The sequence below is a fragment of the Chiroxiphia lanceolata genome, chromosome 1 (assembly GCF_009829145.1).
Source record: "Chiroxiphia lanceolata isolate bChiLan1 chromosome 1, bChiLan1.pri, whole genome shotgun sequence".
Taxonomy (NCBI): Eukaryota; Metazoa; Chordata; class Aves; order Passeriformes; family Pipridae; genus Chiroxiphia; species Chiroxiphia lanceolata.
Window position 1 is genome coordinate 83,636,051 of NC_045637.1, and position 26,195 is coordinate 83,662,245.

General features: G+C 37.2%; 1 protein-coding gene across 3 annotated transcripts in view; it reads left to right on the top strand.

Annotated features, from left to right (window-relative positions):
* LOC116790993 (cadherin-6) overlaps positions 1-24,445 on the top strand; it is a 109,538-nt gene extending 85,093 nt beyond the window's left edge. For 2 of the 3 annotated variants that reach the window (XM_032696622.1, XM_032696633.1), the window contains exons 8-12: positions 5,399-5,535; positions 9,718-9,839; positions 10,609-10,726; positions 10,814-11,065; positions 14,730-24,445. In XM_032696622.1, the coding sequence (XP_032552513.1) occupies positions 5,399-5,535; positions 9,718-9,839; positions 10,609-10,726; positions 10,814-11,065; positions 14,730-15,220 (1,120 nt within the window). In that variant the 3' untranslated portion in view covers positions 15,221-24,445. The remainder of the gene's footprint in view (positions 1-5,398; positions 5,536-9,717; positions 9,840-10,608; positions 10,727-10,813; positions 11,066-14,729) is intronic. The other variant, XR_004358586.1, reaches the window with a different exon arrangement.
* Positions 24,446-26,195: the final 1,750 nt, after the last annotated feature.

A 26,195-nucleotide genomic window follows, 5' to 3' on the forward strand; every position in this document is an offset into this window, starting at 1 on the left:
TACATGACAGGGGGGTGATTCAGCAGCCTTTTCTTCTTCCGTCTGGCCAGACCTGCTGAACAGAGGTCAGAGTTATCTCCTCTAAACTACAAGTAGAAATGCCTCAAAATCAGTTCATGTGCACACACAGGCTCTGGTCTCACCTGTATCAGTGTAAGGCTAATAAGATAAAGAGTCAGTCTCATGAACTTTGTAAATTACACTTACCATGAATCAATAAACTAGTCTTAAAGGTAGTGGAGGAAATGTTAAGGCTGGAGTAGCTAAACCTAAGCCTTCATTTTTTGTAAATTAAGTGGTACATTGTTTCAATATATGCTGGAGTACTTAAGTCATATTGGATAGAGTATAAAAGAACTTTTAAATAGTTTTGTGCTTTATTTAAAGTTTATTGCTACTGACAAGGCAGTGAGAGGAGGAAATGGGAAGTACAACAATATTAAATTCAGGTCAATTTTCAGCATGTCTCTGGCTAGGCACCTTGGAAATGCAATAGTAGTCTTTAGATCAAAATAGAACAATGCAGGTTTAATAAAAATCCAGTCCACTTCTGCAAACAACTATCTTTCATCAAGATATCTTACTATATTTGTGAGGCATGAGTAAGTTTTAAACTCTTAGCTCATCTTGTGAGAGGGGTAAATATTATAATCTTAATTTTCTAGATGAAGAAGCTAAATCTAAAATGTTTCTGCAGAAAGTCTCATTATCTTCAGTTCGCATGGCATGCCCTACACAAATTCTTGTTCAAGACTAAGCCTTCTAAGTTTAATTAAGGCTTTCTTTCATTTATATTATGACCTGCAACAGTTATATGGTGTTCTGGACCAGCAGAGCATAGTCACTTACAGAGTAGCATCATGTTTTGTGGACTTTGGTGAAGCCCAGGGACAGAATAAACAGGTTCTATAGCGTGTTTTCATGGGCATGCTAGCATGAAGATGAAAAATTGTTTGGGGTGACACCTAGGCCCCTTGCAGACTTCATAGGAACCTACTTTTTTATATCTAATGGCACTGGAGAGTAAGGGGAGTGCTTCCCTGTGGTGATAACTACAACCATTTGCATTTCACACCAGCGCCAGCTCCTAATTATAAGTGATTTACAGTGGATAGGGATTATGCTGTTCATTGTTGAGTACTGCCTACTGGCTCTTTGCTATTAATTGAATGTGTGTGCTAAAACTTACCTAACTTTCAAAGGGCAGTTCTTTAATGCAGTATAGGTACTTTGCATATTAAAGTATCAGATAGTTATTGAGCAAAATTTAGCAGAAGTGTCAAAACTGATGCAGTGCAGCAGAAAGCTTGTTTTCTTTTTACTTTAATAATATGCAACAGCAAAGTACAAGGAAAAGTAAAATAAAAATGAGAAAGAGGTTAGAGCAGTAGAAATAAACACAGAAAGAAGAAACATGAAAATCAGAGGGGAAGGAAATCAGCAGAGAGTAGTAGCCTGAGAGGTGTTAACCTGCAATAAATGTAATTTTTTTGTGCTATTATCGTGGGTATCTGCTAGAATTTAGGGGCATGGGTGGAGTCTGCATCTTTTTGACAAGGTAATTTTTTTTTCTATCATGCAATAGAGATGCTAAATCCGATTTTCACTCTGAGCTTCGGGGAAGATGCAATTAGACTGTATATATATGACTTGTCACTTGCTTGTCAATTTTTCTTGAAGGTTAAAAATAAAATCTTTAGATACTTGATATTACAATGAAAACCTTCCATTTTCTCCTCTACTCAAGTGAAGATTTCTCTTCCAAAACAAACTGAGCCCTAACTCTGTTAGATGAAAGCCCCTTTGATCTTCCATTAAAGGAAACCTTCACAATATCATTATGAAAATGCATTATGAAAAATTCACACACACATCCCTTCCTGACCCACAAATCTTCCTGACTTGTGGTTACATTAGACAGCAAGCTGCTGAACATCAGAAGACAATGAAGTAACAGCAAAATATGAAGCAGATATCTGCCCTGGTTGTAAGACTGCATAATCATTCCTGACCTCTCTATATTGGTAAAGCTAAGTTTCATCAGTCTGTCTCTTATAAATTAAGTTTTGCTGGGAAAATGTGAAAAAAAATATGTTGAGAAAATACGAAAATACAAAAATACACCAGCTATATTTGAATATGCATCTGTATGTTGTGGCATTAACACAGCCCTGAGTAATACTCCACTGTCCAGATGTGTTATAAAAAAAAAAGTTTTGCATTCTGCTTGTGTTTGATCTACACAGAAATAATATAAACTGCTGCATACTGAAAAAAAAACCAATGCTGAAACTGGCACTGCTGTATTGTACATCAGATCTTTCTAAATTGCTAGTTGAGTTTTTTTGCTATAGTAACTCCTCAGAGGCATAATGAAGTTCATCAGTCACTGGAACTGTCTTCCTGCTGTGATTTGATTTACTAAAGTATCCCAGATGAAAATGATCTGCAAACAAATGTAAGGCTTAATTTTGTTTGTGTATTTTACTGACAACATATTTGCATGTGTTATATTCTCTCTTTCACCCTTACCTTCTTCCTATTATATAAAAGGAGAGACTCTAATCTACATAGATACCTTTTAACTTCCTAGCTTGTCAATTCCTCAAAGTTTTTCGAAAGAGATGAAATCCTGAAATCTGACAAATACACGCGAGTAATTTCATTAAATAAATGTAAGAATGAGTTTGATGTTATCTTCTTAATTCTTACTAGGTTATGATCCATAAGTCAGAACCACCACCAATTCAGCATAATTAAGAGTCTTGATCAAAAGAGACTGGATTATGCAAACTGAGAAACAGAAGTGACAGTCTAGCTTATTAAAATCATCCTTCTAGACCAGATTTAATAGTATAATTGGAATATTGTTTAACTGCATTGACCTTGTATGTATTTTCTTTGGGATATGAAGAAATAAAATTAACATTTCATTAAGAAACTGTTCTCTGCTGAGTTTTTTTTTATGAGTATTACTGTCCACTGTGCAAATGACTGAATATACGTATGACTGTACAAATACTTACATTTTAAAATTCTTAATATCTTGAAGAAGAAGTCCTCGGTGTTACACCTCTGGTAATCCTAGAAGAAGTCTAGAACCTTTTTTTTTTTTTTTTTAATCCAGATACTGAATTTGGGAAATTCTAAAAGGTGCAGATAGTGATTACAATACACTAAGACATTAAAAAGTGCTAAGATAGTAAGATATTTCAGGTTCATTCAAAATATAAAGCAGGAGTGAAAGTGAAATTGAAGAAGAAAAACCCCAATGAGTGGACAACTCATGCCTAAAGCTAGTTGCTTATTTAAATATCTTGCTGAATAAGAGCCTGAAACATGCTAGTGCAGTTGACTGAAACAGCTAATCTATGGAAAATCCTGATACTTCATTTCAAAGAAGAATGGAAAATCTAGATTTACTGCAAAATGGAAATAACAAAGTATTTCAGCTGAAAGATATGGAAATGAGCTGCAGAATATCTGAAAAATAATTGAATTCACAAAATACCAACATAATATCATACAAAGCCTGAGTGAATGAAAGTTAAAATGAAATGTTTACCATATCAAATATTTACTTTGTAAAAATATAAACTAGTCAGACAAGTTTGTATAAACTTGTTTTCATCAAACATTTCAGCCAAGTCAACAAATTCACATCTGCTATTTAGATTTGGACAAAGCAACGCTTTTCAAGCTGAGGGTAGCATTATAATGCTGCATAAAGGAACTAGGTTAGTGACACCACGGCTGACTTCATGCAGCCAAAATTGGAGTATTGTCAGTAAAGTGACAACAGGGAATGAAAACCAAATCTGAACTCCTGAAAAACTAGCAAGGGGTGCCTGAGCAAGTCCTAGCAAAAAAAAGTTAGCTTGCTAGTCCTAGTACCTTTAAATGTAATTTGCTTTATTCCATAGGAATTTAAGATGGAAAAAGAAAAACAGTTTAGTGCAAATAGTTAATACTTTCTATTGTTTTGTCTAGGAAGGTAGGCTACACTTAAATTCTTATTTTGGAGTAAGACCTGTCTAATCTGCTGTGGACATTATATCCCATTCTTTTATATGCAAGGAAGAAAAAAAAATTCAGTTACAAGATAATTAGCCAGTTAATTAATTTTAAACTTTTGTGAGAATCATGTCTCAACTAGATTCTTCTATTCCCTCCTTTATCCATGCAAGATCTTTCTCAGAATTTAAGAGACACTGCACAGGCACTAGGAAATCCATGCATAATAAAGGACGTGTCTTGCAGCTGCTCCTAGGGCAGAGCAGGGAACAGAAATTTTTCTTCAGCCTCTGCATTCCCCTCAGTTCTGTAGTGGCAGTAAACTCTGCCAGTCATTTTCCTGGCACAGTTTTCATCTGACTGCTTACCAGCTCAGCTATTATCGTTATCCTTGTCTGGACACAAGGGACAGCAGTAGCTGCCTTTGTCTCCATCAGCATGGCCTGCAAGGAGACCAGGGGTACACACTGGGTTTCCTAAGGCTCTGTCCTGGATTGTACATGAGCACACATTTGGGCTTGAAACAAGAGCAGCATAATGCAATTGCATTCTTGGTTTGGCAACATCAGAGACATATTTCTGTCAAAACATAATTTATGCAAGAATTTTCCCTTCATGAGAGATGAAACCAAGTCACCGCATTTGGATCAAGGTGGTAGCACCCTCTCCTGGGAACTGGAGAGTTCAGCTTTTAAACTTGGATTCATTCAGTTCAGCAGAAAAAGCAAAAGATTAGATTGAAAATTTGAATCTGTATTAAGACTCTGAGCTCCCCCAGAGCTTGTTAGCATTCATTTTCACATCTAGATACCATCAAGCATGGCTGAGAGTGTTAGTTTTAATGAGTTACAGCAAACCTTTGTGTGATATGTACCGTGGAATAATGAATCTCTATTCCATGCTGACTTGGTTTGGTGGGGCAGCCTTTTTAAATGCTGGGAAGTGAGAGGCAGAAATGCACCTCAGCCATCAAATTTTATATCAGAAATTATTTGGAACAGTTGAGATATCAAACCATAAAAAGAGAGTTTTATAAAGGGAAAGCCAACTCAGCTTTAAAATAAACTTCATATCTTTCAGGACACAGACTTCACATTTCTCACTAAAAACAAAGCTTTGATGATTTCTCAGAGGTATGTAAATTCTGCAGCAATTCATTTATTCACTGACAATACTCCACCTTCTAAATCAAACCTCCAATGTGTCATTATCCAGTAACTCAGAATTAGCTCTTTGTGCGAATACATAAAGACTCTGAAGCCTGTGCTGAAAACAAAAGGAAACCCCATTTGCTAGATGTTTGATGTCTAGTCTTAGAAAATGGTTTAACAGCACAGAAATTAAAAGGAAAGCATTCCCCTAACCCGTGTCTCTGTATTTGCAGATACTCTGTAGATCGTCACACTGATATGGACAGAGTATTCAACATCAATTCAGGAAATGGTTCGATATTCACTTCAAAACCTCTTGACCGGGAAACATTGCTGTGGCACAACATTACAGTAATAGCAGCAGAGATCAGTAAGTTAAAGCTAAATACAGCTCCTCTCCCTGATGTAATGAATTTAGCCTTCTAGCTGTGTGTATGGAAAGCACAGTTGGACAGATGTCAGGTTATATGGATACTCCACTCAATACTAATGAAGAAGTAGTAACTCTGCAAGAGCTTGTCTGCAGTTTTGTGTTTACTAGGGACATGGTTCATGAAGAGGTAACTTAGCTGAGCAGGAAGGAAAGAAGACAGTTCAGTTCATGAAGAGGTAACTTAGCTGAGCAGGAAGGAAAGAAGACAGTTCTGTGTTTTCTAATCAGTAATAGCCATTTTTGACTGTGGTTGTTGAAATCAAAAACTAGCATGCAGCAAACAAGATGGTTTAAAGCCAAACTGCATTCCTTAGCTGAATTCAGTCTCATCCAGACTGGATGTTTTCATGTAAGGCTAACGTGGCTGGGCTGAGCTAGGTGCCCAGATCTTAATCAGTTTTAAGGATTTCTGCTTTTGAGTTCTTGTACATCCTTTTGAAATTACAAGCTGTGGTTACAAATCAGTCTGTCACTTAGTTTAGGATTGTTCTGAACTAATGATCTTGTGATAATACTAGTCATGTTGATTTTAGAAGTAGAAATGCTGGGGATCTAAGATAAGGACATGGATGGTAGATGGCCTTTAAAAAAATCATTTTTATTTTAATACATTAACTATAAGCACATCAAGTTCTCAAATATTAGGGAATGCAATTGTATTTGCTTTTGCAGAATCACAGTGCCTATGTTTATGGCGGAATGGTAGATAAATTTAATATAAACACCGGTTCTATGAGTGTCACAAAGTCTTTCTGCAACTCAGAGGCTAAATGGCTTTTCATTTTTCTGAAACAATGTAAGCTCTATTTTCTTTTGTTGTGAGTATATGTATATGGCTCAATCACCTGCCGAACAGTGAGGAGTATAACTTAAGATGACTTGACTCCAGCTTTCTTTATTGTGTAAGTCTTTTTAAAACTGAAAACTGATGTGAAACAATGCTACTGAGACAAGCAGATGGTTATGTGAAAGAGTAGGGAGCTTGAGCCTACAGGAATGATAAGGCATTAACAGTTCTCTCCATCTCTTGTAAGTTTGTGCCTTTTAATGCTATGATGGGGTTTCAGCACACCAAATGCTGACTTTTAGATGTTTGTGTTTCCATTAAGTCCTTGAAGGAGTGATCTAGGGTCAAGAGTTGTACACTACAGGCAGTCCCTGGCTAGAGGAAGAGGGGAAAAATAAACACCTAAAAAGGAAAGAATAGCAACATATAGGAAGCACGTTTGCACTGATCCCAGCAGGGCTGAAATAGTCTACAGTGTAGAAAATTCTATAGTGTCTGAAAACCAACTTAGCATCCATACAAAATCTCATTTGATTCCTTGTTTCCTCCTCTAAGCACAGACCTTCTACTGGGCCAAACCCTCTTAACTAAACCTCTTGTGTCTGATACTGGCTTCTGTCTTAATTCCCGTTTCTCTTTAGGCTGAATCCTTCCAGGCTGCAACAAGATACTTCCTAGGGTATGTTTTACTGGACCAAATTGGCATAACAAGTAGATGTCTTCCAAAGGCAATTTCCTTCAATGTGGTTGAAATGAAGCTGCTGTTCTGGAATCCAGGACTAATTTCAGTCTCAAGAGACTAGACTTGAAAGTACCACTGCTTATTGTTCCTAGCTAAATCCAGTAATTTCTAGCAAGGCTACCTAAAGTCTCATTCCACCAAATTCCATAGAATCACTGATTAGCCTCAGTGGCATATTATCACATTAAACTCCAGGTATATTTCAGTGAAGTAATCTCAAAAAAAAAAAAAATCCAGTCAAGTTGCAGGCAGGATGCACGTTCAGATGGGTGGGTGCTTCCTTGGATATGGAAAAAAAAATAAATTATAAAGTCATAAGGAGAAACACTTTTCAGTGATGACTGTTCTTGATTTCATTTTAGAGTTAAAAAAAAAAAGATACAAAATTTGTTTTGCCTTGGTCTAAAATTTTCAGTAAGTGTAGATTGCTCCATTTCTAAATGTTCTTCTTTTTCACCAGTATGAGCTGCAATTGCTCAGCAGCCCAGAGAAACAGTCATGCTGTGACTGCTGCAGACAAATAGTTGGTGAAGCACTAGGTCAGTACATCTGCCATAGGCAGAAGGCAAATTGGCATTAAAACTCAGTACACATGTCTACTGAGTCACAGCTGCAGAATTACAGCTGATTTACCAGAGAGAATTCCCAGAGTATTTTTAAATGTTCGTTGCTTAACATTTAAGGGTAAATCAAACATTGGCAGGATTTTGAGGCTGTATTCTGAACAAAACCCACTTTAACAGCTTGGTTGCTGGCTCAACAGAAATCATATCCCTGTAGAGAGAAACAGATTTAAGCAGTTTGTGGAGTCTATGGAGGTTTTTTTGGAGATGGAGCCCAGCAGTAATTAAAGGATAATGCAAACAAATTAACCTACATCAATTAACCTGCACAAATAATTTGAAAGATGATGACAAAAAAGAAAAATTAAAAAAGACTTGAAGCCATCTTTAAACTTACATTTCCTTTAAATCAGAAAAAAGACTCATGTTCATAGAGTTTTTATGAAGCTACAATTTAGTCCAGTATCATTTTAAATTGTGAGAACCTTAAGCACCTAGAAATAAAATGAAAATATGTAGTTCATGGTTCAAAAAGCAGGAAAGAAAACAATTGTAACTCTTGATAGGAGAAGAAATACATTGACCAATATATTTGAAAGTATTTGTTAGAAAAGTATGCCCTTATGAAATAGTCTTGTCAATAGTCCCGTGACTTCAAATGAATACCTTTGATTTCTGCCTATTATAGAAAAACCACCATTTCTATTGATGTATCTTAGCATAGAATTCAGCCTACTCTATATTATACATAAACTGTTATTTTATTCATTGGATGAATTTAGCCCAATGTTTCATAATAGAAGGTAGTTTGTGCCTAATGGACTCATACTAACTTCAGTAGGACTGTGGAGCATTAAAGCACAATATATTGTCCCAGTGACTGAGCTCTGTAATACAAATACACAGTGCCTATTTTGGAGAAGGCATTTTTAAATTTATAAAACTATGATAAATGCAGTAATAGGACTTTAATTAAAAGTCAACAAGCTACTATAATGAATAAATGTAATAATAAAGTCAACAAGCTACTGTAGTTAATACTTGTAGAAGCACATAGAGTCTTAGATCTGCTATGTTTTATTGCACATTTTTTCATTGAGTCATAGGTTAAAATGCATTAATAAACTATTTTAACATGGGTAGGAAATTAACATAGCAAAATTCAGTGTGAGCCCTCATATAAGAGAGGGGGAAGGTATTTATTTTAAATGAAACTAATTTCAATCCCACTCTTTCCCTCATAGACGTATGGTGCATTTGCAGAGGTTTTCATTTTTATCTAGAAAGACGCCAATATTTTCGTCAGTATTTTATACTCAGGAATATTTTTGTGAAATTCAATCTCTTGGCACAATGCAGTCCTTACAGGGAAAAAAATTGTTTACATATGGGGATCTGCAGATTCTATATAGGATTTATGGTCTTCAGCTGATACATTTTAGTTTTTACTCTGGAACACCAACCAAATCAATTTATAGCAGATTAGAAAACATCTGTGATCACAGCTGCAGTTACTATTTCTATAACATAATGATAATCATGGTAGCTTAAGGAACTGTGTCACAAGATTTGTGGGGACAAAACATTATATTTAACAAGTGGAGAGGAAAAAACCCATTCAATGCCATCTTCATGACTCTTCAGTCGTCCTGTTTCAGAGCTAAGGAAGGAGATATGTTCTAGATACCAAACTGTATCAGTGGGCTAATATATAGATTTAATTTAGGTCCAGTATTATATTTATGTATATATCACAAATACATTCATAATCATACTTGGAATGTTCAGAGGAATTTGTAAATCCTGGAGTCCTATCCAGTCTTAACTCTATAGTTTACACAGAATTAGAGTAATGATACTACATACATCCATAATGCATTCACCGGAAATCAACAGAATCTAAGTGAAGCGCTGTGAGTGAGAAGAATTAAGGCAATGAGCCTAGAAGTCTGTCCTTTTCCTCTGCTGCACTGCGTTGGCAGCTGGGCTAAATAAAATCTCTGTTCACTCTGGTTTTATCATTTCAGACAACCCAAAACAAAGCAGCCGCGTTCCAGTGTTCATTAAGGTTTTGGATGTAAATGACAACGCTCCAGAGTTTGCCATGTTTTACGAAACCTTCGTCTGTGAAAATGCAAAAGCAGAACAGGTGTGTTGTCTCCTTGTACTAAGAAAATATTCCAAATTAAATCAGTTTTGCTACTGCTCTTGCATCACCTCATCAAGAGGGTGTACTTCGCATTGCATCAAACTTAATTGCAAAATTAAACAGTGGCTGCGCAGTATCTGATTTCACTTAGTATTCTTGCAGCTAACACGACGGTATGTTTTAGACTGTTATTTTCTGTACTGCACCTTGTTATCCCTGACTCATTTTCATTCCGTGATTCTCTGCTTTATTCAGGCATCTCCACTGTCTCCGTCAAAAACTGTTTCAGGGCTGTAACTGTTACAGATCCTGTCTGTGATACAACTACTTTATGCTAGATAACTCTCACTCAACCCGTCCTATTGCTAAGTAGTTCAAAGTAGCAGATAATTTGGAAGATTCAGCCACACTAATTCTGTGACGTGAGATTTGGGTAGATAAATAAACAGTCAGCTTGGATTGTCTCACTTTCGTCTCTATTGCTTATCACATGCAAAGGTTTCCTACCCATCTGGAGTGGCATCAACCCAAGCCTTCTGTTGAATTCAACATGATTTTCCTGCCAACTTTCAAATTCATTATGTTACTGACTGATGGTATAGAATACAATAGTATGGTAATGCTAAACAGCATCACTTTTCTTAAGCTCACTATAACAACATCATTTGCCTAAAAACAGAAGAAAAAAATTAGTAAGATTACTTTACAATCCTAGATACATAAATAAAGTCCACTGACTTTGAAAATAATTCTGTTCTTATCGTTTCAGCTGATACAAACATTAAGTGCTGTTGATAAAGATGACTCTTACAATGGACATCAGTTTTCATTCTCCTTAGCTCCTGAGGCAGCCAGCAGCTCAAACTTTACACTACAGGACAACAGAGGTGAACTTCTGGGAAGACTTTTCTTATGATCTCTTCTTGCTTTCAGTCTTCAGATGAAGACTTAATGCATGCTTTGTATATTTCCAGATAACACAGCAGGGATTTACACTCGAAAAACCAGATATAACCGGCATGAAACGAGTACCTACTTCTTGCCAGTGGTAATATCAGACAATGATTACCCTATCCAGAGCAGCACTGAAACAGTGACTATTCGAGTATGTGCTTGTGACCATCGAGGCAAGATGCTGTCCTGCAATGCAGAAGCCTTGATTCATCCTACTGGTCTTAGCACTGGGGCTCTTATTGCCATTCTTCTCTGTATCATTATATTACTTGGTAAGTAGTTCAGGGACATTTTGTTGCTTTCGTGGTTATTTTGCACTGCTATAATGATTATTCCAAGACTAGGACAAAGGCAAGGTAAAGACATCTTGTCTTATCCTGCATGTATATTATTTTATTTCCTCCTCTGAGGGCTGCTACAGATAGGGTGTATAGAATACAACCTATCTAATCTTAGTTATCTAAAAGTGAGCAATGTACAAGCAAGAGGAGACAGCTGGGCTCTACCCCCCGGTTAATGGAAAGAGACAGCTGTAGAGAGACATTAATCTCTTTCCTTATTGGTATCTGAGGAGGACCAGACTCATCACCCTGTGCAGGTGTCCATCCCTTTGCATTGACCATAGAAGAAGGCCAGATAACTTAGTTTTAAAGAATTAACTTCCAATATCTAAACTGAGGAGAAACAAGTCTCAGTGCTTCTGTTCTGTTGGAAAACTATGGTGAAAGCTTCTAAAGGACTCTCTCAGAGGCTGCAGGGTGCCATTTCAGGGACCTGTGAATAGGAAGAGGTTGGATCCTGGATGTGAAAGATGTACAGAGGTCACATTTACAGGTGGTCAACATTTTATATATATATATATATATATATATATATATATATATATATATATATATATATATATATTTTTATATATATATAGGAACAGTTTGAAACATCTCTCACATTCCTTTGAGGTTCTATCCCTCTTGTACTGCAAACAGAGATATGACCATTAGGCATAGTCTGTAAGTGTGCGGAGGACTGTGCAATACAACACAGGCTGTTCTCTGGGAGATGTTATTAGTCAGGAAAGAAGGGAGTCAGATCAGTTTTATAGCAGTAGGGGCAAGCAGGGGAGAAAATACTTCCTCAGTGATTCTACCTCTTTTTACCATACTAGTATCTTCCTTGGACATGCTCAGCACCACTGCAGAATCATCCCAACCTTCACTATTAGCAAAATTTCCCTCTCCAGTAATGAGTCAAAAGCCACCTTGTGATTCTCAAACTAACAGTATAATATGGCTTGCTCAAATAAGCACTATCCCATTTTCAGAAAAGACTCCCACAATAACAATCTTATCTTTAATTCACTGTTAAATTCATTTTTCAAAACACAGTATCATTGCCCCTAAGGATTCAGCTCACTTTGTGTTAAGTTCCTTACCAGAAGAAGAAATGTAATGCTGTAGGTAGTCTTGCACTCGTTAGTACGACTGTGCTCATTAATATCAATCTGACATTAAATGATTTCCTGTTTTATGTCAATCGAAAATAATTGATTCTGTGTGCTAAGCAGCACTTTATGTCAGTTACTGCTCACGCCACCATGCCCCATAAGCAGATTTTCAATTAACTCAGCTATATAATTTTCCATTTTCAGGTTGGTTGCAGAGTTTGAATGTGCAACCACTACTGAGTGAAAAACAATACTCTGGGCAGACCTGAACCACAGCTCAAAGTTTAGCAGCAACAAAAAGTGACTGTAAATTGCTAGGTTTATTTGGAGTTTGAGTAAGTCTAGCAGCTTATCAAGAAGCCTCAGGTACTGCTAAACACTGACATGCAAATAAAGGTGATGTACTTTATCATGTAACTTCTCATGGACGTTTTTGCCTGCAAGTTCAGCACAAAATAGTAAAAACCACATATCAGACATGTGACATAACTGTCAAAGTCTCATCCTTGCATGTTCTGTGTAACACCTTTTTTTGTAATAAGCTACTTCAGCAACCCTTCGATGTAAAATCTGTCATTCCTGCGCTTTCTCAGACCATTTTACCAGTCGCTATTGCAGAAGCCCATTCAAAATTGACACTTTTTTTCAAGTTCTCCGAAATTTTCTCTAGCTATCTCTGTTCTGTCACATACACCTTTCCCCAGTCCTCCCACAGAGTGTCATAGCTTTATGCTCTCGAGGAAGAGAATTATCTCTTACTGCATTTTTGCACAGCAGCACAAAGAGGCATCACTCAGATTAGGACCCTTCTGTGACAACACAAGTGAATTCTCATCATTAGGCTGAAAGCCTGAATTGCCACCATCTGAACCATCTCTCCTTCAGTTTCACCACTTCACTTATTTCAACTTGTATTGACAGATGTCCTTCCTTATTCCCAGTATTCCCATGATAAGGCACAGCATTTTCCTACTTTATCCTGTCTTCTTGGTATCCTTCCATAGTCAATGGAGAGAAAAAACACGTCTTCTACAACATGCTTGGGCACACCTACAGATAGTATTCTTGCTCTTAGCAATCCTACAGGGGAGCTCATAATATAAAAACAAACAAACAAACAAAAACCCCCACAAAAATGCCCCCAAACCAATGAAACAAACACCACCTCACCCCAATCCCCCACAGAAAAACCCAACAAACCAGCCTTTTGTCTGTCGAAGGAAGCTAAGAATGACAAGTTTCAATGGGCTCGTTTCGGTTTGGGGACACCCTGAGTCCTTGCCACTGTCCTTTAAAAGGTTACAAATGAGGAAGGGACTGAAAAAAAAGTCTTTAACAGTTACTGTGCTTTGACTCACATACATTTTAGAAACACAGCTGACATGAAAGATAATTGTGATCCACGTTATCATCTCATATTAATGAGTTTAGGCATTTCTGCTTTCCTTTGCTGTGAAAGAACTATAAAGACAGCAAGATGCGTCTTCCCTTGGAGTTTGCACAGCAGAGGTGAAATACTGGGCGATGCAGACCTCAAACTACCAAAGCAACACTGATAGTAGAAATACATCCCTGCTCCTTGCTGCTGTTCATTTGTCAATGTTCAGCCATTTGCCTTAATGTATACTCCAGTTGATAAATCTGAAATTAGCTCCTAGTAGGAAAGCGTTTACCATATTCCTTTCCCTCCTCTGTGTCCACTTCTCCAACAGCTCTGAGAATCATTATTGAGCAAAAATATTAAAATTTGGACCAGGGTCATTGAAAGAGTTCCTTCCCTCCAAATAAATGAAAAATATGTGTATGCATACACGCACACTTTAAAATGAAGAACATAAAATATGTTTCAGAAATCTGCCTTTGGCAGATTAAAAAATAACTTTGTCATATATCATCAGTCTAAGATTTAAGCCATGTACTTTTTTAAGGTGATGTACATTGTAAAAACATTCCATGGAAGTTAATAAAACTCAGACTTTATGCTGGCTCAAAATCCACTCCATATTGCAGACATTTTTTCCAGAGGAGGCTAGATTTACTTATCTTGTAATTCAGCTTTGCTAAGCTCAGTAGATTCCAGCCTTGTCCATAGCAGAAATCACATATTGTCCCAGAGGTTCAAGGTAAATAACATCTGACGTTGCTTATTTTGAAGAAAGTGTTTCTTCCATCCCAACTATCATGAAACTACTTCTGTTCTCAAGACGTCAAAATTACTATTATGACTCTGAGTAACAAAGGGCCTCCTGACAAAATGACACTCCACTTGGCTTCTTACAAGCTTGACATCGCCTTTCTTCTAGTGCACATCCATGCCGTTTCATCTCCCAAGGAACTCACAGGCAGAGCAAGCACAGCCTGAAAACCTGGCACGCACATTTTCAGTTTTGCAAAACATTTTCTAAAACTTCAAATTCGAGCTGAGGTGCAGCATTTCTTCTGGGTTTTAATGGAGTTGGGGATTAACCTTCTTTCACTGTTATTTTTGTTTCTAGTTACAGTGGTGCTGTTTGCAGCACTGAGACGGCAGAGGAAAAAAGAGCCTTTGATTATTTCCAAAGAAGACATCAGAGACAACATTGTCAGTTATAATGATGAAGGTGGTGGAGAGGAAGACACCCAGGCATTTGATATTGGCACACTGAGAAATCCTGAAGCCATAGATGATAATAAATTGCGCAGAGACATTGTGCCCGAAACACTTTTTATACCACGGCGGACTGCAACAGCACGGGATAACACGGATGTCAGAGATTTCATTAACCAAAGGTTAAAGGAAAATGATACAGATCCAACAGCCCCCCCATATGACTCGTTAGCAACCTACGCATATGAAGGTAATGGTTCTGTGGCCGAGTCCCTCAGTTCCTTGGAGTCGGTGACTACAGACGGAGATCAGGACTACGATTACCTCAGTGACTGGGGACCTCGGTTTAAAAAGCTGGCAGATATGTATGGTTCAATGGACAGTGACAAAGACTCTTAATATGTTGCCTTTTTTTTTTTTCTTTCTTTTTATTTCCTGTCCTCGTTTTCAGAAACAGCGTTGGGATATGTGAAGTGGCTATTTCTTTCTATTTCTCCACAGCTGTGTGAAAAGGGTTCTCTATTCTACCCATTTGAATTGTCTAATGACAGCAGTCTGTGTGGGTTAGCCATCAGAAAACTTTCTCTAATATCATTTTTTGAGCTTCCAAGAGGCAAAATCCTTATTTTTTAGTGCATCCAGTTTACCAGGCTAGTCTTACAGGCACAGCAGTAGTGGAGGGGAAAGAAAGGATCAGATGGGGAGCAGTATTTTTACTTGTTCTGCTTATATTGTAAATTGGGATATATTACTGTTTAAGCTCACTTGCTCTTCTTACTTGTATTCAGACTATTCAGCTCAGACAATTGCTCTGTCGATTGTGTATTGCACATCCCATTGTAATGAGGTACCCTAGTTTACCCTATGTATTATAGTTAAAAGTAGTGGTGATGGAACGAAGGTTTATTATACAAGTAAGAGTAAGCCAAGAAAAAACATCAAACACGCATTTTACTCATGGAGGTGGTAGAAAGGCTTAATGGTCATTTAAACCTAAGTGTTTCTCTAGAACTTGACATTGCCCCCATTGCACTGAATCATACTAACACACACATATATATAGTTCATTGACTTCTCTGTATATATTCTTCTGACCTAGCATTGCTGGAGAGATGTGTGTGCGTGCACGTGTGTGTGGTCAGTAGCCCCAGTATCTAATTCTTAGATGATTTCCCAATTCTAACCCAGACCTGCTTTGCAATACATGGAAAGTCATCAAATCCAACCACAGATTAGGTCATGACTTGGACAAAGGAACAGATCATAACTGTGCTTTTGTTTGCACTTCTTCAGTTGGCCTCCACCTGCACATCAGTTCAGTGATGGCCACTGCACTGGGGAGGTGGGAGTCAGGATGTTCATATCCAGCTACTTCTGCCTGTTCTCATGCGCAGATGGGGAGGAGTGGCCTCAAAGTGACTGCCACCCACTAGAGCAAACAGAGCTATTGCAGAGGAGGAAACAGTGTTTTTTTTGTCCTCACCTTCTCTACCTGGATGCCCAGAGTGGATTCCTGACTTGACTCTGCCCAGTTATGCTATCTGTAAAATGGGGAAGTAATGCCTACCTCATCAGGATGTTGCAAGAACCATGTAAGTCATTTGGAAAATGCTTTAGAAATGGAAAACGTTGGCATTCTACTGGAGGAAGTAAATTGTCATGGGTTTGGGTTGTTTTCTTTTTTTTTTTTTCTTCCAGATTCAAGCCCTGAATGCACAGGGCTTGTGAGAAGTGAGAATTAATTGTCATTCCAGTGGCCTGAAAAAGTAGGGTTTATAACTATAACTCATTTTTTAAAGTAAACTACACAGCCAAGTTTGTTAAAGACTTCACCAAAAGGTAAAATTTTAATCACAAGTGTCACATTAAAAGGGGCAGAAAAGAAGAATTTTCATATTTTCATATTCATATTCTATGTTCTAGATGGTAGAGCATAGTTCTGTAGTAATTTAGTTTTAAGGTACTGTCAGCAGAAAAGTTGTAATTGTATTGCTGGTGGGATCATAGGTAAAATTGGCTAGATACCACCAGGATTTATTTTTTTTTAAAATATATATATATTTTTAAATTAATTGTATTATTCCAGATCATGTTTTGAATTTTAATAGGTAAGGTGTTTTTCCTTCACCTTTCTTTTATGATAGTAGTTGTTATTGATTGTATCCATCAGTGTGTCTGGCTGCGTCTTAGAGTCAAAGAGACATTGGTTTGGATGATGCTAAATGCATCTGTGATTGACTGATGATCTTTTTTTTCTTTTTTTTTTTTTAATCAATTCCCTCTCGTGATAACAGATTTGTTAAAGGCCATTGATTAGTTCCCAAAGTTAAAAGGGAAAAGTTGTAGATGGTTGTTTCGATTTACTTAGGTCAGTGGTAATCGTAACCAGTTTATTAATATATTAATATTTGAGAGCTCAAGTTATTAGAACTTTCAGTCCTGTTCTCAGGATATTAATTGCATTCCACATATAAGGTTGTCAGGGATGGTGTAATTGTAGAAATACGATTTTGTATCAACAGCTTGACTCATTTGAGAATTGAAGGCCCAAGCTCACTTGAGAGTTGGGGTCTGTTTAAAGGTATATTTTAAAGTTACGTTAGTATTCATGCTTAAAAAAAGTAGGCGTATCTATTTTTTCGTTTTTAGTATAGTTTACAACAAGGCGTAACACTGTTGTCATGCATTTAGAGCATTATTTTTAATTTAGTATCCTATTGAGATGATGTTTTTGTTAATTCCTTTTAGAGATAGAAAGTGGTGATTTCCATTCTTCTTTGTGATGGTCCATTTCTGTTTACAAAAACTAGTTTAAGCAGAAGTATACTTAGAAGTACGCATTTTTTAATTATGATCACCCCATCACACATAAATTTTATAAAATTAAATGATAACTTTATACCGTGTTTCTGTTATAAACAAGATGAAAGCATAGGTTGTGTTAAAGTAAAATTGTTTTTCCCCTTTTTTTTTTTCTTCAGTGGGTGAATTGCTCTTATCACATTCTTTTAACAATGATTGATTAGCATAGATAAGAGAAGTAAGGTAAAGTAAGAAGTACTTAGGAGAATATAAATATTTCATTAAAAATGGTTATAGTTTTTTTATTATTATTATTTTATTTTATTTGCAGGTCTTTTTTGCATTCTGTAGTTGTCTTTCCTTTTAGACAGGAAGAAAAAATTAGTTAAATCATTTCAATAAATCCAGAGTCTCCTGAGGAAGACTTGGAAAAGTTAATACATATTTATATAATTTCAGACATGCGTAAATCCTGGTATCTACTTCCAAGTTGAATTGGTTGAATTTTTAAATTGAAATAAAGTTATATATTCATGAGGTAAAAGTTTTTTCCACCCTATTCTCATATTTAGTAAAGGGAAAAGACAAAGTAAACTTATTAAAATTTAAACTAACAATACATAAAATGGTTTGTTTTATATAACTTGGTTAATAGTTGGTCTTCCAACAAATGGTTCTTGATGAAAACACAAACAAATTACAAGAATTAATAAACTAATAATCTAAGTAATTATTAAAAGTTTCATCAGTCTCAGCCAGTTCTGATTCACTTGTAGCTTGTTCCTATAAAAAGATGAGGTGAAAATTTGACCTACTATAAATTAATCATTAAAAAAAACCAACCGAAGGAATAATTCATCGAGTGTAGACTTAGTTTCTGTGTATATTACAAAAGTGAAAAGAATTTAAGAGAAATTTGCTGTCAGTCTCTTCGCTCAGTTGTCAGTGTGTGTGTTTGTGTTGCATTCCTAGAGAAAGAGGAAAAGAAAAAAAGAAAAAAACATAAGTCCCAAAGGGGTTTCTCTTGCAGGTTATCACTTAATGAGTCAGGTTGTTTAACGCAGTGGTTAAAAGTCAAGCACTGATGTTTAATTCTTTGCAATAAAACAGCTAGGTAAGAAAAACAAAAGGAAGTATAAGATCACATTGTTTTTGCTGAAGTATGCTTTCTTTTTATGCATATTCCTGTGAAACAGAAGGAAAGAAAAGAAATATGCTTGGTTCACTCTTGAACTAGTGAGGTTGGTTAGAAACAGGTGTTTAAGATTAAGAAAAAATTTCAACTTTGGCTTCACAAAGTGTTTGCCACTTAGTTTTGACAGTTTAGTCTCCGAGTTTGGGGGTGAATCGCATCTTTGATCAGAGGGAGTCTGATCTTTGATCAGACTGCTTGTAAAGATTCGACAAGAGTCACTGTTTGAGCTGGGTTTCTTTTAGGGTTTTTTACAGGCTTCTGCTTCTCACCCTGGAGCCATGAGTTAGCTTTATCAGTTTCATAGGTAACACTTGTTCCATTCAGTTTACTCCAGTGGCTGGATGCTGTCTGGAAAGTCGATGCAGCTTCTCAGCATCCCACTGCCTTAGCATTGACTGGATTTCAATCTCTCTTGATTTAAGGTCAGATTTTGATAGTTTAATAGCAGTCAAAAAATTAGTATGCAGTTTTTTGAAGCAAAAGGTAATCCACAATTTTGTCTTTACATTTTTTTCCCAGACAGACAGGAAAATTAACAAAGCCTGAGTGAGTGATAAAATTTTTTCTTTGAGAGTTGTTACCACCCCGTGAATACCTAAGTAGGCTTGGTGTATTTTAGTTGTTAAGTTCACGATATTAAGCACAGCAGCTGCTTGTAGAAATGCGTTGGCACACAAGTGCCTGTAATAGTTAATATTAATTGGTTTTCTGAGTTCATATCAACTACGAAAATTCTGTTTCACCCTGCAGATGCAGAGTTTTTAATCGCAAAGCTAAGAGCAAACAACCTATTTATTTAGGTGGATTTTAGTAGCTTGGCAAACACTAACTTTAGTGAGTCTAACACTTTGTATTTTTTTCTTTAATGTATGCACATTCCACAGCTTTGTTTGATTGCGTTTAACAGCAAGCAGTTTCGCTGGAAGGTTTTTTTTCTTTTTTAGCATATAACACCTCTTTTACCTGCAGCTCGTTTTGTCCGAAGTCTGCTGTAGCAAGTGAAAATTTAAGGTTGTTCACTTCAGTTCTAAACGACTTGTTTATAGCAGCAAGTTCAGAAACTGGAGTTTTCAGTTGTTCTCCTGTTTCCCCTCTTATGGGTTAACAATAACTTTAATACTTGATTTTCTGATTTCAAAACCACATATTCAACGTCACTGATCAGTTTAGAAGGAGGTAAAGTTTTAGATTTTTGTTGTGCACAAAACACACTTTTTGTTCGAATTGTAATTCCAGTTTCTCTGTATTTTCTTGCATTTTTACCACCTCTATTGGAGAGCAGGAATCATTGTGCAAAACACTACATTCATTTTCATTAGAATTACAGTTTTCTCTGGTTTTATCATAGCAAATATCTCCTTTCCAGATTCCCATATCTGGATGAGTTATTGACTTTTGAGGCTGTTTGGCTCCAACAACCAATTTGGTTGTTTGTTTTTCTAGCGGTTGTTTCTCTTTGCAGTTCACAAGCAGAGTTTAAGGTGGTCCATGCATTTCACAACTTTTCCTTTAGCTTTTTTAAACATTTCAGTGCACTCTTTCTCCACTTGGGAAGAGGTAAATCTGCATTTTTGCAGAAGAATATTCATGACACCCCACTTTCTTGGTACCATTTTCTGTCACGTTAAAAGGGGCAGAAAAGAAGAATCTTCTGTCCAACCTGTATTAATTTAGTTTTTATCTATCAGTGTCCTCCCTCCAGGAGATCAAAGCCATTTAATGTCCAAAACAGTCTGGTAGTGTCTCACCTAATGAGACCCTTTGCTAACAGATTCGCTGAGACAGATAGGACATCTGATACCTTTTATATATAAGGACTGCACTTAATAGAAGTAGAAAATCCCTTCAGCAAATTTCTCCTATGAGTTATTTCACCATTGAGGAAACTGTCAGCATCTAAGAATGGACTCACTCTAACAGTTCATAAAATAACATGTTTATTAATGCAAATTTGTGATAATTTTTGGAGTTCGCTGTGTCTGGAATAGGGTCTAACTACAAAAAAACACACTTAAAACTATGTAGTAATAATAGCAATGCAAAGCATAGGCGCAGACGCTAAAGCAAAAGCAACTTACAAATAAGTAAGAACTTAAAAAGAGTAAGTAAAGCAAAAAACTTAAGTACACACTATAAAGCAAAAGCAACTTACAACAAAGTAATAAGGAAAAATTTTAAAGTACTATGGAGCAAAAGTAAAATTAGTATATATGTATAAAGCAATCGTTCACCCCAAGGCATCCCGAGAAGATGGAGGAAGAAGAGGTAGCCCATAGGTTACCTCCGCAGAGTTCATGGAACTTCTCCATGATTTTTGCTTGCATCCAATCTTTTTTTATACCTTTTTTCTTTAGGCAGTTTGAGTGGCTATAGTCAGTAAACTAATTTTGGGGTGATAGACAGATGAAATAAGCCCAAAGGTCCACTTCCTGAGTTCCCAGCAGGCAGGATGTGCTTGAAAAAAGGCCATGTTATCTCCATACCGTATCACTCCTTTCTTCATTTTAATCCTTTTATCAGTTTCTGGGAATGTCTCCCCAAGTGCTGGAGTTTTCCAAGAATCCATCAGGAGGGTTTTTTCTTCTTTTGTGTGGCCTTACCTACCACCTTAGAACAAGTCTCTGTGTGTATGTTTATCTCCTTTGCCAAGCTAAGTAATTTTTGTCCATGGTGGGGGGAGACACCATAATCTTAGACCAGAACTGTTTTCATGATAGCTTGCTCACCACTCAGAATTTCAGTTGATTTGTGAAATGTTTAATGGCCTTGCTCTTCAAATTCAGCCTTCTAGGAGAGACTGTCTGGAGAAAATCCTAAGGTACTGCCATGGGGCATATCCAATTTCCAGGAGCTAAAAGCGACCCTGTGTCCCAAAGTAGGGAACCAGCCCATGGCTCAGTGTCAAGGAAAGAAGGAATTAATTTTTTTTTAATATACCTCATAGATAACTATTCTCATTTATTTAATTTTGAAACAGTATTTAATACCAGAATTACAGGAATGGATCTATTCCCCCTCTGCCAGACCTTAAGTGAATCAGTCTGAAAACTAAACAGCTCCAATTTACTCCAAAAATAAAGAGAAATGAGAAAAAAGTTAATAAACAGAAAATAAAGAGGGATTAAAAATTAATCTCTGGTATTCATTACTCCTAGTGAGTTAAAGAGAGCAGTAAGAGTCCCAAGTACTAGACTTTTACAACCACAATGATGTAACTTCAGGTTTTGCAAACCAGCTCACATGGAAGAGAATGAGCCGGCCATGCTGCAGTGCCTGGCTGGGGCAAGAAGGGACTCCTTTGCAGTGGGGAGAACTGCACACCTATGGGTGTAGGGCAGATTAGCTAGTGGCTTGCAGATGCCCAACATGATAGATTGGATGGGTTTACAGAGCCGAAGAGCCCAGATTTTCCAAGGGTCCTGAGCCCCCAGCCTCCCTGAGGCAGGCCTCTCACAATGTTTTAAGTCCATCAGTTCCCAACTCCATTGCTTAGAGGGCCTGAGCCCATTGCACCCATCATGATGGTAATGGTACAGCTAGACACTTATTATGTCCTCCTGAGGGCCCCTAAGTAATTTAAGATGATAAAAGCCTTTGAAAGCCTAGCATTTCATGGCTTCCATGAAATCAGAGCTTCTAGGAAGCAATCTGTCCAAAAGCTGGCTCTGACAGACAGGAGAGACCATCTGGATTTCAGATATGTGGAGGAGCAGCAGATGCTCAGCACCACCTGCCAGAAGTCCCTCACTTCTGGCTGCTCCCCTCATACAATCAGGGGGGCCAGCCTATCCCTCCAGGGGCTCCTAAACGTGCGCCTCTCTCACCCTTCACTGTGGGGTTGCCTCCAGCAAATAACCTCAAGCTTGGAGCTCACTGGATGCCCAAAGCGAGCCAGTGAACTGTCCTTTCCTCTCCTTCAGCCCCGAGGAAACAGATTGTGTGTGGAGGGGATGGCAGAGGTGGCTGTGAAACTGTGCAGGTGTTCAGCCCTGTGAGCCACCCCCAGCTCACCGGGAAGAGGGAATCACTGGCGCTTTACTGAAGACAGACCCTGTGCCCTGAAGGGGCTGGGCCACTCTGCAGGTCAGCCTGCATTAGTCACTTCTAGGGATGGGTTAACAAGACAGAAGGATAACTTGTAACTACTTTCCTACCTTTGTACAGTGCTTTTGTCTGATTTAGTGATTGTTAGTAGCAGTCCAAGCGCGAGTTTTGGATTGGTTTGATTTCTTTCCTTTTAATTCAAAGCTGATTATTTCTTGTCCATTGAGTGACACAGTAAATAATAGAGAATGGCTACTCATGCCTGTTATGTAAATATATATATAAAATTATGTTATGTCACCACAAATAGGGTACCTGAATAGCAAATGCATTCTTCTAAGAAAATTTGAGGCAAACTTGCATCCACATTATTATTTATGCATCTAGGTTTTAAGATCTATTTTTTTTCCTGCAAATTACACAAATTTAGCATCTCTCACACAGCAGGAAGAGTTCAGTTCTTCCTTTTCTTCTTGCTTGGCAGTACCACAAAGTGCAATTTATAAAATCAGTATTGCATATTAAATATTGAAAGTGCCATATTGCAGTGAATACAAAACTTTGCAGTAGAATTTCTTTGCACTTTATTGCATGGCAGCGTGCTAGATGATAGAAATTAATATTTAACAATGCTTTCACACAGTGCTACAGTTGTCATTTACAGATAAACAAGTGTTGGACTATGGGCTATGAAGTGGGTTTCAAGGCTGTTTTAAGCCTGCTCTTCTTACAACCACACCTATTTAAGAAGAAATAATATTATTAGGAAGTTTAGCTAAGCCAGGTAGAGAGATGGCAATGCAGTTGCCTTTTAATTTGGAAAAGCATCTGACCTAACAGCAGGAGACCTATTAAAAGATGCCACGGAATTCAGTGGAGTCAGGATGAAACAGGGACCTGGGAGACTATTCCAGCTGTGCTAGTGCAGAACAGTAGTATCTCTACACTTGGAATAAGGTTTCTACTGTAGCTTTTTCATCCCAACTCCCAAAAGAGTCAGTTTATCTCAGAAAAATGGGGGGAGGTGGTGTTTTTGTTTTGTGTTTGTTTGATTATTTCAGGTTAAACCCAATTATATCCCACAGCAGCACTGATATGGGGAGACATAGCAGCCCATGCCTCCAATACAGTCGTGCCAGGACATCTTTCTATGTAGACAAGTGCATGGAAGAAAGATGAGGCAAACACTTGCAGAAAGCTCTGCACAAGGGAATTTGGGTGTTTCTACAGGGCTCTACCAATGGGATGTGTTCCCAAACCTGACATAGATGGAGTTGTGTCTAACCGTGAGAAAAAAAGTTGTCTCTATTTTTGAGTTATTTCTGGTAAAAAAATTGCTGGCAAAGGTACCTAGTAGAAAAAGAACACTTCACCTGTACCAACACCAATATTTGCTAAATTTTTCCTCAGAAAAAGATATATTTTTCTGGTCTTAATTCGTTCTATGGACAGGTATTTCTTATCTGTTAAATGTGAATGGGAGAGGCAACCTTCAAATAATACACTTTTGGAAGTAGCAGGACACATGACATCACAAGAATCCCACAAAACCAAGTAACTGAACATCTGCAGTACCATAAAAAGACAGAACAGTCATAAAGAAGTAGAGCAGAAAGAAATGGCTTTAGAAATATGTGTCTACACATGTACAGTATGATTAAAAAGAAGGGAAGTAATGAACATTGGAAGCTGCCCATGTTTCAGAACCAGAATTATCCGTGTTGAGCAGAAACAAGACCACACAGTGACTTCTAAAACTTTCAGGTTTCCTTCTGCAGCCAGAGGGAGATTTGCAGGGGTAGGAAGAAAGACATTATCTTTTTCAGACTAAGCAAATTAAATCCAAACCATTTCTATGCAGATCTCTAGGAAAGAAAGAAATGTGTTAAATTTCTGCAGCAGAACTATCTTGATGGCAGGGTGAATTACTGACAGTGGTTCTAAGCAGTAACTTTCTGCAAGAGCCTTTGTGTTAGCTCTACTTGCCACCATCTCTTAGAATTCTCTCCGTGTTTCCTTTGGCTATAAGTAGTATTAAAATTTTTCAGAAGAACCACTGTCCCAATTGGATGCTGCCATCCCCTGCCTATTTGCATTTCAATTAACTCTGCAGTCTGAGCTCCCTTGTCAAATGAGAGTTGACAAATTAACAGTCATTACACTACTTCCAATGAATATGAACTATGACATAAGCTGTGAAAGAGAGGTTTTTTCCAACCCCTTTAGACCTGTGAAACAGCAGCCTCCTCCAATAAATGTCAAAGCCACAATGTTGTGGGTTTTTTTTGTTTTCAGTTTAGTCTTCAGAAAGACTTCTCAGAGATTCTTTCTGTACTTTAAGGGGAACAAAAGCATATTTAATGTCTACAGACTCATGCATTGATCCAGAAAGAAAGCAAAAACCACAACAGCCAACACAATGCTTTAATACCAGTCTCTCCCCTCAGTAGTTTTATTTAAGCCAGCTGAAACAATCTTGATTCTGCCCATCAATTTGTAATATTACACTTTTGAGCCCAAAACTCTGTCATATACTAAACGCTTTCCTGGACGGTTCATAAAGTTCAGTGGTAGGTATCCAAAAGCTATGGTTGGGGTTACAGGGAGCACAAGTGTCAGAGAACTGAGAGTTTCAGGAAGAACAGAAAGTGAATTGCATGGGAGGGTGGGGGGAGGTAATTAATCATATGCAATGCAGGCCCATGACACTTAAAAGCCACAAAGCTATCATGCATAGATTTACTGGATTTCAAAGGAGTTTTTTTCTGCATGCATCTTTTGCTATCTTTAAAAATAAACTAAAAAAAAAAAAAAGACAAAAAAACAAACAAAAAAAAAAAAAGAAAAAAAAAGAAAAAGGAGCTGCTATCTTTAAATTTCTCCTTCCACAAAGTCCACAAAGTCGATTTGATAAATAAGGCATAAGTCCAGCATATAGAGAAATCCTTTCCACTCCCATGGGCTTTTGACCTTTCCTATGAGACTGCACTATTTATGTAAATATACTTGGAGACTCTTTCTATAAGCTTTTAGTTTTCTATGATCTACCACTTTAGTGTTTATTAAAGATACAAATGTATAGAATTATTAAGCATTCAGGTGAACACAACAAAAACCACGGCAAACATGAAATTGTTCTGGATTTTGACACATAAAAAACTTTAGAATCACTGTACTGTTTAAATTCTGTGATTACTTTCATTGCTTTGAAAAATTAAAAGAAAGGCCTTATAATAAATGCTACGTGCATCTTAACTGTGTTACTGAGCAAAATCAATCTGGCAAACTCCTATTGAGATTTGTGATTTTTTTAAACCCTTTAAAATAAATGCT